Below are 18706 nucleotides of genomic sequence, written 5' to 3'. Positions count from 1 at the left end.
CCACAGAATAATGCTATCCTTCACTGTGCCTCTACGGATGTTCTGCTGGCGACTCCCACAGACTGTATAAGCGTTTACAAATTACTAAAAACACGGCAGAAGAAAAGTGCAAAGCTATTCTGCTTGTATTGTTTCTTAGCAGCAATCTATGTACTGATATTCCATTGACCACGGTTTGATATGTTTCGATATGGTTGATTTATTATTTCGATTATTTCCTGTCGAAGAAATTGTTTTTCAAGGATATGTTTATAGTTTACGTTCTGACCAAAGATTGTGTAACTGTGGTTGAAAGTTTTGTTTATATTTGTAATATTGTTTGAAAATGAGCTCGGCTGATATAGTTAGTACGTTACGAAAATTCGATGCATACCCCAAAACTTTGGATGATTTTAGGATCAAAACATTTGGAGGCGCAACAGGTACTTCATCATTCCGCCACCGCGTTTGACGTCGGCTACAGGCATTACGCGTGTAATTTAATTGGAAATCCCTTGATTGCTGCACAAGTATAGCATAATATAAATCCTTTTTATTGTTAATGTATAACAGCCGAGAAGGCAGTTGACATCTGCAGGCAACATACAAATGAGAAAATCCTAAAGCCGGGTGAGCGTCCGTGACATGCTATGAAGCGTTAAGTATATCTGTAAATTACCATCATTCGTAATTGATAGCAGTGAAACTACCGATCGCCCAAATAAACGTATTTCACTTATACGAGTGTGTTACGGAGTTTAACGATCGTATTTGATGGATAATCACAGTAACTATGATACATGCCATCGTACCAGAAGATAACAAGGTGAGATGCCGAGTACTCCTCTCCCTTTTATCTTCGACTGAACTTGCCGATACCAGAACTTGACCTTGACCCTTAATGTAGGATTATGTGTCGTTGACATCTTACATGCGCGAATAACAAGAGGTCAGAACACTGACAATATTCTTTTATATATCTACAATTTTTTGGTATATAGAGTGTGGTGTAAGACTAATTTGTGTTGTACCCTAAGATACAGATTAAATTATACGATAACAATTTCATTGAGAGTTTGCGAACACTGAAAATGTGAATGCGTTATCTTAATTGTGTTTACATACTGATCTACAGAGTAAACGGAAGTCTGGGTTAGATCCAAAGTGAAATAGTAGTGAGTTGATGAGGTAGCGTCTAAGATTTTACTTGATCTGCCTATTATACGTCATTGGGGCAATGGGTTTGGACAAAACTGCAGTTTATCCAATTTGCTACTCTTCACAACAAATACTTGTGATTAAAACTTTATCATTTGTCTGTTTTTGCAAGTGCTATGGTGATTTAATGATGTGTAATGCTTCATCCTGCTGCAGCAGTGTTTCATGTGGTTTAGGATGTTATTTGGCATGAATCTGAACCTTAAATCTTTTAATTATATGAGAAGGAAAACCGCATAGTTTAAAATTATAGTCACTTGTTTACACTTGCTTTACGGGATGTGCACTTATCAAGACAGATTACGAATTTAATAGCTGTTTACTGTTGACAAAATACACACTTAGGTTAGAGTTATTGTAAACTTACTTCACATACATGTACATTATTTAGAATGGTTTCTCATTTAAAACTCATGCCTTCAAGTATGCTTTATTACAAACAGTATCACATATTCTTTGTGTGTTTTGCTGCGGAGTGCGGAAATACCTCGGTACAAATATTAAAACACAAAAACCTACAGTAACTGTAGTTACTTGCTGAATTGTATAGGCTTCTTATAGTGAAGTTGTAAACAGGGATTAAAGTACCTTGCTAAGTAAGAGATACCAGAAATGTCTTCTCTTCCTAAGACAATAGGAAAAAAAAAATACACTAAGGTGATAATAGTTGTGGGATACCTCCGTTTGCTCGGTGTAGTGCAACAACTTGACATGGCATAGACTCAGCAACTCATTGGGAGTCTCCTGCAGAAATCTTTAAAGAGAAATTTCTATTGTGTAAGGCATATGGAGACTGGAATTTCTAAGATCGTACGTTAAAATCGTAACAAATATATGAAGTAGCTGTAGTAACTAAACGAGCTTGCCGTGGCCTCTGAATGATATGGGAAGCAATTCCTGCTTTGTAACTCAATAATATCTTTTTTCATAAATTATTCATGATTGATTGAATGATTTCTTTCAATTGGCACGGAAGATTTCCTTCCCCAGTCTGATCTTGGCTTTTGTCTTCATCAGTGGTGTGTAAAATGCTAATCTTCCTTCTGTCTTTCCTTCAGAATGTCTCCCTGGAGCAGCACCATCACATCTTACCCTTGTCTTCTGTTGGGAAATTAAATCTTGCCCTCCCACATCAGCCCTTTTCCAACAAAATCATCACTCATTGTGCAGTAGTCCTTCAATCACAGAATGAACTGTAGCTTGTAATTAATGAATCAGTTTTTGGTGGTGTTTACAGTTAATTCAGTACAATACTCACGAACTCGCACCAACATTGAAATTAAATACTTCGACCAAATTTGGCTGTACATTTAGCACTTACAGATGCTGTGGAACTACTCATATCTGTGCCACAAATCCAATGACAACAACCGAGTGAGGTGGCGCAGTGGTTAGCACACTGGACTCGCATTCGGGAGGACGACGGTTCAATCCCGTCTCCAGCCGTCCTGATTTAGGTTTTCCGTGATTTCCCTAAATCGTTTCAGGCAAATGCCGGGATGGTTCCTTTGAAAGGGCACGGCCGATTTCCTTCCCCATCCTTTCCTAACCCGAGCTTGCGCTCCGTCTCTAATGACCTCGTTGTCGACGGGACGTTAAACACTACCCTCCTCCTCCAATGACAACCAGTTTTCTTATTTGTAAGTTTCTAAGTGGCTAACATAATTTGGCAGTTTCTTTAATTTCCATTTGGAATGGCCATCATTAAAACAAAATGATATTTGTTGCAGCAAGATCTTTTCATGAAATTCCAATCATCAACTTTCTCCTCTGAATGCGAAAAAATTTAGTGATTCTCATCTACGTAGGATAAAAGAACGTAATGTTAATAATATGAGAGAGATCACATCTCACAGGGAAAGACTTAGGTTTCATTTTTCCCATGTGCTAATGTATTTGATATTGAATGGTCAAGAAATAGTCTGAAAGCAGTTCTATGAATCCTCTGCCAAGCACTTAAATGTGAATTGCACAGAATCATGTAGGAAAGATCACAAAATATTTTCTTCAAACTATTGTTTCTGTTTACATACATGCAATAACTTTGAAACAAAAATTAGAAAACAGTTTACAAGACCAGCTAGGCACCGTTGAAAATTTGTTAGTTGTGGTGCAGTCAAAACTACAGCACAATAAGAATAATACTATATTGAAACTGGAATGCATAGTGCTGAGTTATATGTTGGAGAAATAGAAAATATTAGAGAGAAGATTTATGAGGAGAATTTAAGGTGTAATAAGCAGCACAGAATACTGGAAGTTAAGAAGCATTCCTATTCCAATGAACATATGTGCTGACATGGGTGAATATTACCAAAAAATGTGTTTAGTAAGTCATGGTTGCAAAGTACTGACATGGATTATTGGTGGAAGAATGGCAAAACTAGCAGAAATTGACCTCAGGTAAGATCAGTTTGGGTTCCAGAGAAATTTAAGAACATGAAAGGCTATTCTGGCTCTATGTCTTATCGTAGAAGATTGACAAAAAAGGCAAGCCTACGCTTATAACATTTGTAGATTTAAATAAAGCTGTGGACAGTGTTGGCTGGAATACACTCTTTACATCCATGAAGGTGGCAGGAGTAAAATGCAGGGAGCAAAAAGTTATCTTCTAGTTGTACAGGAGTAAGATTGTAGTTACAATAGTGTAAGGGCATGAAAGGAAGCAGCATTGAAAAGGGAGTGAGATGGGGTTGTAGCTCTCCCTCAGGTTACTCAATCTGTGCATTGAGCAACCAAGGAGAAATTTGGAATAGGAATTATAGTTCAGGGAAAAGAAAAAAAAAAACTTTATAAAGTTTACCAATGACATTGCAAGTCTGTTAGAGATGGCAAAGGACTTTCAAGAACAGTTAAATGGAATGGATATTGTCTTGGAAACATATGATGAAAATCAAAAAAAGTAAATCAAGGATAATGAAATGTAGTCAAATTAAATCAGGTGATGCTGATATTAGATTAGGAAATCAGAAACTAAAAGTGACAGTTGAGTTTCATTGTTTAAACAACAAAGTAACTTACGTTCGTTGAAGTAGAGAGGATATAAAATGTAGATTGGCAATAGCAATGAAAATCATTTCTGAAAAGAGGAATTTTTTAATGTTTAATAGAAATGTAATCATTAGGAAATCATTTCTGAAGGTACAGGGTGACAATTATTGAACTATATGGATAAAAAAATGTAAATTAGTTACAAACTACGGTGTGCACACACTTTATTCAACATGTAAACATCACTACAGATATTCGGATTTAGGTTACGACATGTTTGATGTGCCTACCATTATTGACGATGATGTGGCACAGATGAGTAGTGAACTTCTGCACAACCTGCTGAAGTGTCGGAACATTGATGCCGTCGTAACCTCCTGAATGGCTGTTTTCAGCTCAGCAGTGGTTTTGGGGTTATTGCTGTACATCTTGTCTTTAATACAGCTCTGCAAAAAGGAGTCGCATGTGTTGATATCTGGAGAATATGGCGGCCAATCAAGGCCCGTGCCAGTGGACTCTGAGTACTCCAGAGCCAGAATGCAGTCCCCGAACTGCTCCTCCAGGACATGAAATACTATCCTGTTTCTATGTGGTTGAGCTCCATCTTTCATGAACTACATCTTGTCGAAATCAGGGTCACTTTCGATAATGGGGATGAAATCATTTTCCAAAACCTTCACATACCGTTAGGTAGTCACTGTGCCATCAAGGAATATCACACCAATTGTTCTGTGTCTGGACATTGCTCACCACAGCGTCACCCATTGAGGGCGAAGATACTTCTTGATCACAAAATGCGGATTCTCAGTGCCTCAAATGCATCAATTTTGCTTATTGATGAACCCATCCAAATGAAAGTGGGCTTCGTCACTAAAGCAAATCATACACGTGTACTAATTCCCATCATGCCCTACAACCAACTGTGCAGTTTGAGCATCCTAACACAAACCATGCAGAGGTTATGACAATTTTATTTCATATTGTTCAATAATTATCACCCTGTGTTTGTATTGACTGTAGTATCGTACGGAAGTGAAAAGTGAGTACAAAAATTTTTGGAAATGAGGTGCTAAAGAAGAATGTTGACAATTAGATGGATAGATCAAGTAACTAATGAGAAGGAACTGAACTGAACTGAGAAAAAAGGAAATACGGCACAACTTGACTAAAAGAAAGGATCTGTTGATAGTACACATTGTGACGCATCAAGGAATGATCAGTCTGGAAATGGAAGGAAGTGTGGGGCATAAAGATTGTAGGGGTAGACCAAGGCTTGAATACAGTGAGCAGGTTCAAATGGATGTAAGTTACAGTAGTTATGCAAATGTGAAGAGGCTTGTGTAGGATAGTCTAGTGTAGAGAATTGCAACAAACCAGTCTTCAAGACTGAAGACCACAACAATAATATGATTAACTAAAACAAAGTACAGAAACAACAACGAAAATATGATTTTTGGTACCTCTATGTAGGATTAAAGAGAACAGGCTGTAAAAACAATCTTCAAGTCCCACTGAGAAAATAAAAGCAATTGGGATCAGAGAACTTAAAGAAGATTTAGGAATACACAACATAAAAGTGGAAGATGCAGATATTTTCTGAAGGAAAGTATTAAATTTAGAAGGATCCATGACAGAAGCACAGGTGTGAAGTTGCAGTTGTCTGAAGAAAGATACAAGAGACACAGTGCCCCACTGCAGACTGCTAACAGAGATCCAAGCATATGGATTAGCCTGGATATCCACTGGGGCTGTATTAATCCCACAGACAGATTGTCTGTATCATAATACAACAATGGCCAACTGCTGAAGCTCATTTACTGCATCCGAGTAACATTAGTGGCAGCCAGTCATTCGCTGAGCATTTGAACCCTGGGGGATAACTGAACTGCTTGATTGGGCAGGGGAAAGTGATTTGTACCTTCTAGTAGATGTATACCTCACGAGGCAAAGAACTGAACTAAACCGAAGGGATATCTGAATTGGACCTATACTACAAAGACGAAGCAGATTGGGAGAATTTCATCACTTACATGAAGAACTGAAGAGAGACTCGGGAAAATTTTTATTCACTATGGAATAAACGTAGAAACATTTCACTATATACTTACAGTTAACCATCATGCAATTACGAAATTGTCAAATTTCAGGGAAACTATACAATCTGAGGAATGTTTGGCTTTAACATTGAGGTAAGTTGTATACACATTTAATGGTCTCAAAAGAAAAAAGTGTCCAGTCGGCATAAGGCCTGCTGATTGTTTCATTTGAGTTAACATTTTGGCCTGTTCTCATTCACAAGACTTTTCTATGTCCATAGGTGATAATGAAGTACAGAATACACACAGACCCAAACAGCTACAAATGCTCTTATGCAGCACCTGTGTCTGACTGTGTCCGACCAATCCCATTCCTTTGGGATCCGTCTGTTAGCTGATCGTGTACAGCCTTACGTGGCTGAATTGATCGTGTGCTGGATGCTCAACCTTAGACTCTCTTTCTCATGGTGGCAGCCTTTGATGTCAGTCCATCTATTCCTTAGGTTCTGCCTTCCATTCTTAAAATATTCTTTCATTCACTGCCTTTTGGCTGAAGTATTTGCAATCCTCTTTTTAGCACCAATTGCATGCAGTGTTAAAGATTGTCGGCTTATGTTCTTATTAGTGCTCCAAAGCCAATGTGGTCGCCCATCTGTCATTGTGGGATTGCCATGTACCCTTTTGGTTGAGCCCCCTGACGATACAGGGATCATATTGCTGGTGCCTGAGCTACTAACTCACCATGCGTACCAAGGAATAAATGCCTGTCTTCTTGAGGTATCAGGACTCCTGGCAGTTGCCTTCCAGGAATTGAAACCTGAACATGGACAGTTAGAAATCTTCTACTTTTCCTACTCTGGCTACCCTATGGGAAGAGGTACAAGCCAGACATCTAGGACTGAAACAGTTTATTCAGTACTTACTGCATACTTTAACTGATGAGGATACTTTTACTGTGGCAAAGCCATTATTTGTTGTGGAGTGTATTGAAGATAAGCTTGGAGAAGTTGAATCATTAATGAAACATGCAATGGATTGTTATTGATAATGCCTCTTCTGCTGCACATTCTACAGATCTTCAGGTATTTGTCTCCCAGGGGCCTCACATTCCTTTCGTGAGTATATGCGTGGCGAGCACAGAGCCCCAAGCTATTACACCCTTCCTTCTTTCCCAGGCTGTATTTTCTTTCCCTTCCCCTCCTTTCCTTTCCTGTCCTTGCTCCTTCCCCTCTGCACTCTCCTCTCCCTCTCTTGGTGTCCTAGTTTATGTTGGCCCCGCTATCCTCCTGGTTATGTTGGCTTTGCAATTTGGTTTTGTTGTGTATTTACCTCATCATTTTGGCCTTCTCTGGCCCCCCTCTGGGGTTTGACCTCCATTACTAAATTCCTGTTCTGTAGTATGAGCCATTAGGGGAAGAGCACTTTACCTAGTGTCTCTGGCTTATGCCCTTGTAGTTCCTTCCATCTTTTCCTTCATGTCGTTGTCTGATGCTAGGGTACATAGCCAGCATGGTAGCCAGCCCGTGTGGTGGGGTCGCTATGTACCCTTTTGGTTGAGCCCCCTGAAAACACAGGGACCACACTTCTGATTCTGATACCTGAGCTATGACCTCCTCATGTAAGCCTAGGAGTGGCTGCTTGTCATCCCGGAGCATCGGAGCTCCCAGCATTGGCCGCCGTGGCAGATGGCCCTTGTTGTGGCTGAGTGGCGCCCGTGGGGAGAGCCCCTGATCGGAATGCGTGGTATCAGGGCAGACGCTGTGCAAATGAAATGCATACGGGTTCAAAACTCTGGCCGTTCTTCTACAGCCATCTCTCTGAATGGAAATGATACTTTTAGTGCTGCTTCTTCTGCTCCTTCAGCCTTCCCTTCCGTGGCTATCCCTGGGAGGAGGGTCAGGCTTATCGGCTAGGGGTGGAACCTTTCCCCCACTATCTGGTTTGCACCAGGACTGATGGGGATACTTTCACCAATACCAAACCTTTATTTTTTGTTGAACACATTGAAGACAAATTTGGCGAAGTGGACACTCTGAGCGAGATGTGGTCGGGTTCATTGTTGTTCAAAACTGCTTTAGTCTGCAGTGCCTGTGACCATATTGGCACAATTCCTGTGTCCATAACCCCCCACCAGTCTTCGATTCTGGTTCAAGGTGTAATTTTCCACAGGGACCTCATCCTTCAAACTGATGAGGAATTTAGGAACAATCTATGATGGTGGGGTGTTCACTTTGTTTGGCATGTTCAGAAGGGCCTGAAGGACAATCGCATTGATACTTGAGAAGGTCAAGATTAGGGTTTAACGATGTGTTGTGAAGCTGTACATCCCACCATGTATGAGACGTTTTAAGTTCTTGTGTTTTGGACACGTCTTCCCCCTGTTCGCAGACCCCTCTTTGTGGTGACTGTGGACGTCCACTCTATGTGGGGAGTTCTTGTGTTCCCCCTCCTGTGTGTGTTAATTGTCATGGCAGTCATTCTCCATGTTCACCGGATTGCCCGGCTTATAAGAAGGAAGAGAAGATACAGGCATATAAGTCCCTTGATTTTCTAACCTACACTGAGGCTCATAAAAAGTATGCACGTCTTCATCCTGTGTCAATGACGTCTAGCTATGCTTTAGTTACATCTTCACCCCTTCCTCCCCCTTCCTTACTCCAGTCCCGAACCCCTCCCCTGCGGTTCCCACACCCTCCCCTCCGGGCGCCACTCCCCCTCCCCAGCTGGAGAAGTGTCCCACTTCTGCAGGTCAAGGGTGCCCCTCCCGGGACCCCCCTTCCTGGCCAAAGGTGTGCTGCCATACAACGACCATGAGAACTACGGTCTGTGGGCCCCCAGGTCGCCCGCTCTCATTCTGTTCGAGATCTTGCTGCAGCTGGCTCCCTTTTGCAGCACAGCCCTCCTCGATCTCAAACAGAAAAGAACAAGAAACATAAGTTCCGGGAAAAGGAGCCTCTGGTGTCAGCAGAGGTCCTGTCCCCACCTTCGCAACCTGACTCTGACCTGCTGTTTGTGGATGTCACCCTCTCCTTGTCAGTGACGGATGGTGACCCGGCGGCATGACTGGTTTTAGCCTGTTCACCCACTTGTATCATCGTTCTGTGGTTACCCATTGGAATTGTAATGGATATTACCACCACCTTCTGGAGTTGTAATCCCTTATTTCGTTTTGGTCTGCAGCTTGTGTGGTTCTACAGGAATCTCATTTTACTGATTATCACTTACCGACCCCCCATGGGTTCCATGCTTTCTGTTGCAATCAGGTCAGCCCCCTGCGGGCCTCTGGTGGCATTTGTACATTGGTCCGTATGCATGCTGCTAGCACGTGGATTCCTCTTCAAATTACATTGGAAGCAGTTGCTGTTAGGGTCCACGTGGACTCTGGGGTCACAGTTTGCAATGTTTATCTCCCTCCTGACAGGACTCTTACACCTGCTGCCTTAACTGCTCTTCTTCAGCAACTTCCTCCTCCCTTCGTCCTTCTTGGGGATTTTAATGCTCATCATCCCTTGTGGGGCAGTGCATTTCCGTCTAGTCGGGGTCTTCTCATAGACCCAGTTTCTTGCAAATGTCGTTTTTCCTCCCTCTTTGCAGGGTTGTATTGATGACGTCCTCTGTGACATGTCTGATATGATTGTTTTCACTGCTAGCCTTGCTATCCCACACTCATTTGTATCATTTCACTGTCTGCAAGTCCCATGGTGGAGTACGGCCGTTGCCATTGCCATCCGTGATTGCCGTCAAGCTTTTGCAACGTCTTAAGAGGCACCCATCCGCTGTCAATCTTATTACCTTTAAACGCCTTCACACCAAAGCCTGTTACTTAATCAAACAGAGCAAATGGGTGTGTTGGGAACACGTTGTTTCTTCCCTCGGTTCTGCTGTCCCTCTGCCATGGCTATGGGCTACACTTCGCTCTATCCAAGGTTACCATCGCCAGTCTACCCTTCTGGGCCTTGCCCTCCCGGATGGTGTTTGCACGGACCCGTTAATTCTCGCGGAACATCTTGCAACCCATTTTGCAACAGCATCAGCCTACTATCCGGCTGCTTTCTTTCACCAGAAACAGCAGGCCAAAGCTTCCACCTTATGTTTTACCCCTTATCAGTCAGAATCTTACAACAAACCTTTTACTGAATGGGAACTTCTTTCCACACTTTCTTCTTCTCATGATACGGCCCCTGACCCAGACTCCATTCATAACCAGTTGCTTCGACATCTCAGTGCTCCACAACGACAACATCTTCTCCAGGTGCTTAACTGTATTTGGCTCCAAGGTGACTTCCCTTCTCAATGGAGGGATAGCATCATGGTTCCCATCCTTAAGCCTGGTAAGAACCCCCTGTCTGTTGAAAGCTGTCGACCAATTAGTCTGACAAACATTGTTTGCAAGTTTCTTGAATGGATGGTAGCCCATCAGCTCAATTGGGTCCTCGAATCTCGGGATCTGTTGTTGCCTTACCATTGTGGCTTCGGAGAGGGTAGTCTCCAATCGATCATTTATTTCGCTTGGAATCTGCAGTTCGGCAGGCTTTTTCCCAGCACCGCCATTTGGTTGCACTATTTTTCGACCTACGCAAGGCCTATGACACGGCTTGGTGCCATCACATCTTACACTTCATGAGTGGGGTCTTCGGGGCCCTCTCCCGATTTTTATCCGCCAGTTCTTGTTCCATCGGTTGTTCAGGGTTCCGGTTGGTACTGTTTTTAGTTCTCCACGGACCCAGGAGAATGGCATCCCACAGGGATCCGTATTGAGTGTACTTCTTTTCCTCATTGCTATAGATGGACTTGTGGCCTCCGCTGGTCCTTTGGTCACCCCTGCCCTGTATGTGGATGATTCCTGCATTTGGGTTAGTTCCTCTTCGGTAGCCCCTGCAGAGTGGCAGCTCCATGCTGCTATACTGTGTGCCTCTGCATGGACTCTCTCAGATGGGTTTCACTTCTCTCCTTTGAAAAGGTGGGTGGTCCACTTCTGTCACCCTACTATGGTCCACCCTGATCCGGAGCTGTACCTCACTGCACAACGGTTACCTGTGGTCCCAGAGTTTCGTTTCCTGGGTCTTCTTTTCGACAACAACCTCACTTGGCTGCCTCATATCAGACTTCTGAAGGTAGGATGTTTCCGTAAACTCAATGTCCTTCGCTTCCTTGCCCACACCTCTTGGGGTGTGGATCGTTCCACTCTCCTCCACCTTCATTGGGCTTAAGTGCTGTCTCGCTTGGACTATGGTGTCAAGTTTATGGTTCGGCTGCTCCTTCCACACTGCGTCTCCTGGATCCGGTCCACCATCATGGTATCTGTTTGGCCACTGGTGCCTTCCCTACTAGCCCTGTTGATAGTCTCCTGGTTGAAGCTGGAATCTCCCTCCCCCCCCCCCCCCCCCCCCGCCCTCCCCCCTTTCTGTTCGGTGGTCCCAGCTTCTGGTTTCTTATGCAATTGCTGTCCGTTCCTCAGCCACTCATCCTTCCTATTCTATCCTGTTCTCAGACCAAGGACGTCACCCACCTGTTTCCCACCCTATGGCAGATTTACCGGTTGGGCTCTACCTTGGGTCTTTTCGCCGTGATTTTCAGCTTCCTTCTTTATCCTGTCTCCCACGTTCCCTCCCCATCATCCCCCCTCCTCCCCCCCCCCCCCCCCCCCCTGGTCAGTTCCTTGGTCCCAGATTCGGATGGATCTCTGCCGAGGTCCGAAAGATTCCGTTCCCCTGATGGTGTTCCATTGTTTTTTCTGCTGACTTTTATGGGAGTTTTGGGATGCCGTTCCTTTTTACACTGATGGCTCTAAATCTGCTGATTGTGTGGGATGTGCCTTCACGTCCTCTGTTGGAATGGAAAATCATCTCCTGCCAACTGCATGTGGGGCGTTTACTGTGGAATTGATGGCTCTTACATTTATTAAACAGTACCAACTCAACCTCGCTTTGTTATGTACAGACTCAATGAGTGGCCTTCAGGCTGTTTTTCCTGCCATCCCTTGGTCTTGGCCATCCATGACCGTCTCACTGATCTTCACCATGCTGCTTCACCATGCTGACTTCCTTAGGATCCCTGGCCATGTGGGTATGCCACATAATGAGCTTGCTGATTGTTTGGCTGGGGGAGCAGTCACTTTCCCCCCTTCTCTGTAACCCCTTATGTGGCGGGTTTATGACTTCATATCAAATCCCACTTCGCACAGTAATGGACCAACTCTTGGGAGACTACCTCCCTGTCTAATAAACTTTGCCTGATTAAGGTGACACCTGTCCTGTGGCGTTATTCCTTCTGCATCTCCCAAAAGGACTCGAGCACCCTGTGTCATCTCCGCATCGGCCATACCACGCTGACCCATGGTTTTCTTTTGCGTAATGAGCCACACCCACTTTGTGGTTGTGGGGCCTTCATGTCAGTAGCCCACGTTTTGGTGGAATACCCCCTTCTTTTGGCTCTGTTTACTAAGTACAGACTTCCCCGCACTTTACCTTTAATATTGGCTGATGATTCCTGGATGGTTGAACTGTTTCTCAGTTTCCTCTGTGAAAGTGGTTTTCATTTTCAGTTCTGAGGTTTTTAATCTCCATCTGGAGTAGGGGCAGGGCGGTGAGGGTTGGGCTGTCTCCCGCTGTAAGCTGTGTTTCGAGATTCCTGACTCCACTCCCTGGCCAAGATCCTCTTTTCTCTCCCTTTTACTCTGTTTTTGTCACTTTTTAGATTTGGTTGGTCTCCTTTTACGATATGCCCTTTTACATTCTAGTGGTTGAACGCTTTTGAATAACAGGTAGTCTTGCCTGTACTGCATCAGAGGTGGGATATTTTCTGCCTCTAGCATAGCCTTTGGGTTGCCCACTTGTTGCCTTCCCTCCTTTTGTTTTCACCATTGACTACATGACTGCACTTTTATGTTTTTTAGCCTTTTCCCTTTTATTGTTATGATTCTTCTGATAAGTAAATCTGTCCGAGTGGAGCACCTTTTAAACAAGGGACTGATGACCTTGCTGTTTGGTCATTCAACCCCAATCAACCTATCAACCATCAGGTATTTGAACGTCTGCGTAACACACCATCGACCATTGTCCCACACAAGGCCTTGAATATGGTCCAAGGCATCATTTTATACTGAGATCTTACACTCCAGATGAGGAACTACAGGCTAGTCTTGAGCAGCAAGGCATACATTTTGTCCAATGAGGCAAAAAAGGTTCCAAGGATAATGGGATAGATATAGGTGCCTTTATCTCAGCTTTTGAAGAAAATGTCATCCTGGAAAAAATTAAAGTCATAATAGACAGTTGCGACATCAAATCTTATGTCCCATCGCTCATGAGGTACTTCTAACGCTTGCACTTTGGTCATATGTCATCCCACTTCACTGCGGACCCAAAATGTGGTAGCTGTAGACAATAACTACATGAAGGTAGTCCTTGTGAAAACCACCTTTGTGTGTTAAGGCACTGAACACCATTCTCCATGTTTGCCAGTGCCCAATCTTGAGAAAAGAAAAGAAAAAAAAATATATAAATGTATTGACTGCCTGATGTATACAGAGGCACAAAAAAATATGAGTGCCTACATGTTTTTGACATGATGTCCAATTATGTGAATATCACAACCATCACTCCCAGTACCTCAAGTTTTTCAAAACCATTTGTCCCACTGCCCTCCTCTGTTGTGGTTTTCATGGCACTCTCTTAAGGAACCACTTCTCATGCCCAGCTGATTGAGCAACTTCGGCTTCAGGCATCAAGCACTGATAGGGCTCCCTCTTGGGACCTACAGATCAGAGGCCTGATGCAAAGCAATGACTGAAGGAACCATGACCTGTGGGTCCCAGAGCTCCTAAATGCCCAGGTGATACCAATACAGATGATTTTGTTGTGTCATGTCAATCCTAATTCACTGCTGTCCATCGCATCATCACTTGCACAATTTATTAGGTCACTAATGTGAATTGGCAGCTTCAACATCAAATAGAGGATTAGGATGAATAGGCCGAAGACTGCAACTGACAGAACATATGAAGAAGCTGTTCTGGCTACAACACTTATAAACAAAGAGGAGAGGACTGAAATGAAAGTGACAGTGGTTGCTAGGAAAGAAGAGAATTTCCATAGAGAACTCTGTAGACAAGGGTAGGGAATAGTGGTGTGGGAGGAAGGGTTGATGAAATTGAGCTGTAAAAAGAGATAGCTATTGTGACAGACAGTGGGCTATTAGCTGTCTTTTGAGGTTTGAAAGGATTTTAGTTTCTCTAATATTTTGAGGAAGATTGTTCCAAACCCAGGTTCCTGATACAGAAAATTGTTCAGAGAACACAGTAGTGTGTGTAGTCCTAAGGTGAGGATTTTAATTTTATGGGAAAAAGTATTTCTGCTGCCTTTTTCAGATAGTAGTGTAAGGATTGAAGATAAACAGGAAAGAATGCAATGATTGAGAGGAGAAGATACAGAACACCCAGGGTCTGATAATCTTTACACTTTTCGGCACATAGCCATGATAGTTGGTTATGTGCAGGAATGATTTGGTTGAAATAATGTGCATCACAAATGTATCGCACACAAGCATTCATCGCCAGTTCCAGTCAATGTGAACTCTCGTATAAAAGTATTGGAGAATAGGGTCATCATAATTAAGGATGGGATGTATTAGTGTCTCTATTAGTTTCTTTTTAAGCTCAAGAGCAACTACTTTTTTGTATTTCTGTAATGAATGCAGTGATGCTGATACCTTCTTACAAACTGCAGCTGTGTGTTCAATGCATTTACGGTGATGGTCCAGAATTACAACAAATTCTTTGATGTCTGTGCTGTTTAGCATTAAGGGTGGAAGAGTTTCTCTGAACTGAGTAGTAATATGTCTTCTGTGAGTGACTGAAATTGCTTGAATTTTAGATGCGTTAAGTTTGAAAATCTTTTGTTCTGCCCCCATTCTGATACATTCTGGGAGGCTGTGTCCAGATTTGTTGGGCTTGCACTTAGGTATAACTAAAGGTCATTGGCGTATAAATGAATAAATGATATATGCAATAGGAGGTAATAGTTGACACATCAGTAACATATACCAAGAAAAGTAGTGGTCCTAATACTGATCCTTGTGGGACACCTGCTACTAAATTCTTCCATTGCAACCTCTTTATTCTGCCCATTACACATTGCTACTTTTTGTAAGGTGTGAGTGGAACCACTGTACAGCACTTGGAGTAAAGGAACCACTGTACATCACTTGGAGAAAAGTTTTGAGTTTAGCAGGTAGAATATCAAGTCAACAGCTTTGCTGAAGTCCAAAAGCACACAGTACCATCTTCTTATTTGTCCATAGCTTGTTTCAGTTCATCAGTCATTTTTATAAATCATGCTGCTAATTTGCCAGAAGCCAGATTGGTATTCATCCAGAAAGTTATTTGAAGTTAAGTAACTGGTAAATTGATTGTGAACTATGTATTCTAAAGCCTTAGATAATGCTGGTAGAATGCGAATGGGCTTGTAGCCCAGAGGTTTTTTTTGTTTTTTGTTTTTGTTTTTTTCAGATTCTGGTTCGGTAGAGGTTTAATGATTCCCTTTTTGCAGGCCATCGGGAAGATGCTGGAGAATGGTTAAAAATATATATTATTATAAGCAGTAATGGGTTGCTGAAAAAAATTGCTCATTTGTATTGTAATATTGTTGTATCCTGCAATTGCAGAACAATTCGTGCAGTTGACTTCCTGTCTGTGTTAAGGCTTACCAGCTGCAGAAAATTTTTTGTTTGTTTGTACTGACCGCAAATATATCAAGGGATTCAGTGTTTTGTGTCCTCATACATTGATCAAGTAGAGATGTAGATGTGGTGAAATACTCATTCAGATTCTCAGTAGAAATGAGAGGTTCAGCTGCAGATTGAGATGTGACTAGTCCTAGCTCTCATAGATTTTCTCACAAGACAGAAGATCTGTGAAAGTCCTCAGTTAATGAGCAGATGTATCTGAGTTTTGCATTTCTTACTGACAGGATTGATTGGTAAACCATATTGCAGATTTTCTCCTGACTCTTCTAGTTTTTATTGAAGCATATTTATTGTATAAATTATTGAGTCTCTTAGTGAAATTTGATACTTCATATTTTATATCAAAGTTATTTACTGTCATTCCCTGTCAAGAGATATCATAAACATCAGCTGTCAGCTCAGACATATGTAAGCAGTCAAAATCTCTAAAAGTGGACGCTTGTGGTTTGTTCTTTGGTCATAGTAATCAATCAATAATTCATGAATATTACATCATGAGCAGGTAAGAGAGGTGCAGAAGTTTCATCAGTAGGAATTACTTTGTTTGGAGACTTGGTTGCAAAAATATCAATAGAAGTATGAGTGTCTGCAGTATGATGAGTTGGCCCAAATGGAAGCAATGTAAGATTTGGGCAGGAGAATACGTGCTTGAATTTTGAAACTGAAGGCCTGTTGCTTATAAAATTTATGTTCACATCTCCGGCTATAGTTAAGTGTTCATACAAAGATTCAAGACCTGTGAATGTGTGGATTCAAAGCTTGAGAGCTGTCCAACTTTGAGTGGATTGTATATTACACAGATAAGACACTTTCTGCTGAGAAGTTGAATTTCTAGAAACATATATTCGGGTTGTTTTTCCTGATTTTTGAATTTGAGCACAACATTAGGGAGTAAGTTTGTAAATGTAAATGCAGCCACACTGCCAGATCTTCTATTGTACCTGTTATGTCTCGGAAGCATATGTACTTTCATATGTTCGTCTTTCTCTCAAATGGTGATTGCAGATGTGCCTTGGAGTCAGTGGTAAACAATGTGAACACATTCTTAAGTAAAGTGTAAAACTATGTTTCATTAAGAAAAGTATTTATTGTGTATGTTACATGTTATCAGTCATACCAAATAAAATGTTTAGTTTATTTATTTCCTATAATTACAATTACATAAGTTTCTTTTTTCCACAAATGGGGTTGTGCATCATTAGGAAGTATGAATTACCAACTGTCCTATATCAGCTTTGACAAGTAAGTAGTAATGGGGAGGCTTTAAATAGAAAAATGCCTGACTAAACAGTAGTTGTTTCCCCATCAACCTGGAAATGTTCACAAGTTTGAAATAGTTTTCCTAAGCCCCGTCTGATGGGCCAGAAGCTATCATACACCATAGTTCCATATACAAAAATCAAAGCTGACTCTTTATCTATGTAGTGTAGGAAATGAGATTTTATCTTAGCAGCTTAGGCCTGTCTTGCTGCATATGATGACAGAACCTCATATGAGAGCTCTACCCAGCAGTGATTGCACCACCGTAGCCATATCTGGCCACAATGCTTTTCAGTTGTAGTACATTTATCGGATTCTTTTGGGAAAGGTTTCGGGGTCAATATTAAAAAGCACTATACCACTGTAATTGCCTTTTTAAGAGCTATTGAATGCAGTTATGAAAAGTATATGGTTCCATTAAAAATAACCATACTTGTTTCAGTATCTCAGTTGATAGCAGAGTTCAGAGAATTATTCAAACAAAACATTACATGCCCTCAGCGTACTATCAGTTGCTGATTTCTGGAACTATTCACAAAATAAATGGAGTGTCATGTCTTATGAGACTCGCCTGTATAATAAAACAGCATTCACCTCTGTTGACAGAGGCTGGTCACAGAAACCCCAGTGAAGATGACGTGTTGAGATAAAATTAGCAAGGCACTGGTGAGGGGAAGAAGAGCACATGGTGCATGCATGTATAACTAATTAAGCATGTGTGTTCAGGGGATAAAGTGGCAGGAAAGTGCTGGTTTCATGACTGAAAATCCTTAGCCCAATGAAACATTGAAAGGCACGTATTGGAATACAGTAAGTACCAAGCACAACAAACGAAAACATATGCAGTTCAACATTTTATTGGCAATTAATCATTTTAAATCATGACAGTGGCACATTTTTGCCATTTTTTCATCTGAGGATGTTCTTATGAAATGAAATCATTGGCTTAATAAATGTGTCTAAAGTAAAACTTCAGGCAGTTTTCTTAACATTCATATCAATCAGATGTCAAAAGCTCATCATCATCATCATCATCATCATCATCATCTTTGTATCCTTCCAGTGAGCCGGGTGGATTGTTTACGAACAAGTTGCTTCCATTTCGCTTGATATTCATCTTGTCTTGATATTGTTTCCCAGTTTTCTCCTTTAGTCTTCAAATATTCTTTAATCTGAATCTTTTTGTGGGTATCCTTGTAGCTCTTTTCCTCAGCACATTTCTCTCCAAGTATTGTTTTGATAGGTACTTACCTTCAGTCCCTTCACATGTCCAAACCACTAGAGCTATGCAGTACTCAGTCTCTCAGTCATTGACATATCCATTTGCATCTCTCCTGTGATGTCTTCATTCCTCATTTTCTCTCTTCTAATCTTATGCAAGGCTGGTCACAGAAACTTCAGATCACATGTTTGTAGCATGCTCAGATCTGTCTTGTTAGTGACAGCTTTCTAAACTGCATGTCATAATTGTTTGGTTC

General features: G+C 41.8%; 1 protein-coding gene across 3 annotated transcripts in view; it reads left to right on the top strand.

The window, feature by feature from the left end:
* The first annotated feature begins 246 nt into the window (after positions 1–246).
* Positions 247–18706, top strand: part of LOC126480837 (endoplasmic reticulum-Golgi intermediate compartment protein 3) — a 96559-nt gene continuing 78099 nt past the window's right edge. For 2 of the 3 annotated variants that reach the window (XM_050104182.1, XM_050104181.1), the window contains exon 1: positions 247–422. In XM_050104182.1, the coding sequence (XP_049960139.1) occupies positions 326–422 (97 nt within the window). In that variant the 5' untranslated portion in view covers positions 247–325. Of the gene's footprint in view, positions 423–571; positions 806–18706 lie in introns of those variants that run through there. The other variant, XM_050104183.1, reaches the window with a different exon arrangement.

The sequence above is a fragment of the Schistocerca serialis genome, chromosome 5 (genome assembly GCF_023864345.2).
Source record: "Schistocerca serialis cubense isolate TAMUIC-IGC-003099 chromosome 5, iqSchSeri2.2, whole genome shotgun sequence".
Classification (NCBI taxonomy): Eukaryota; Metazoa; Arthropoda; class Insecta; order Orthoptera; family Acrididae; genus Schistocerca; species Schistocerca serialis.
Note: the sequence above shows the minus strand (reverse complement) of the source record. Positions and strands in the feature narration are given on the sequence as shown.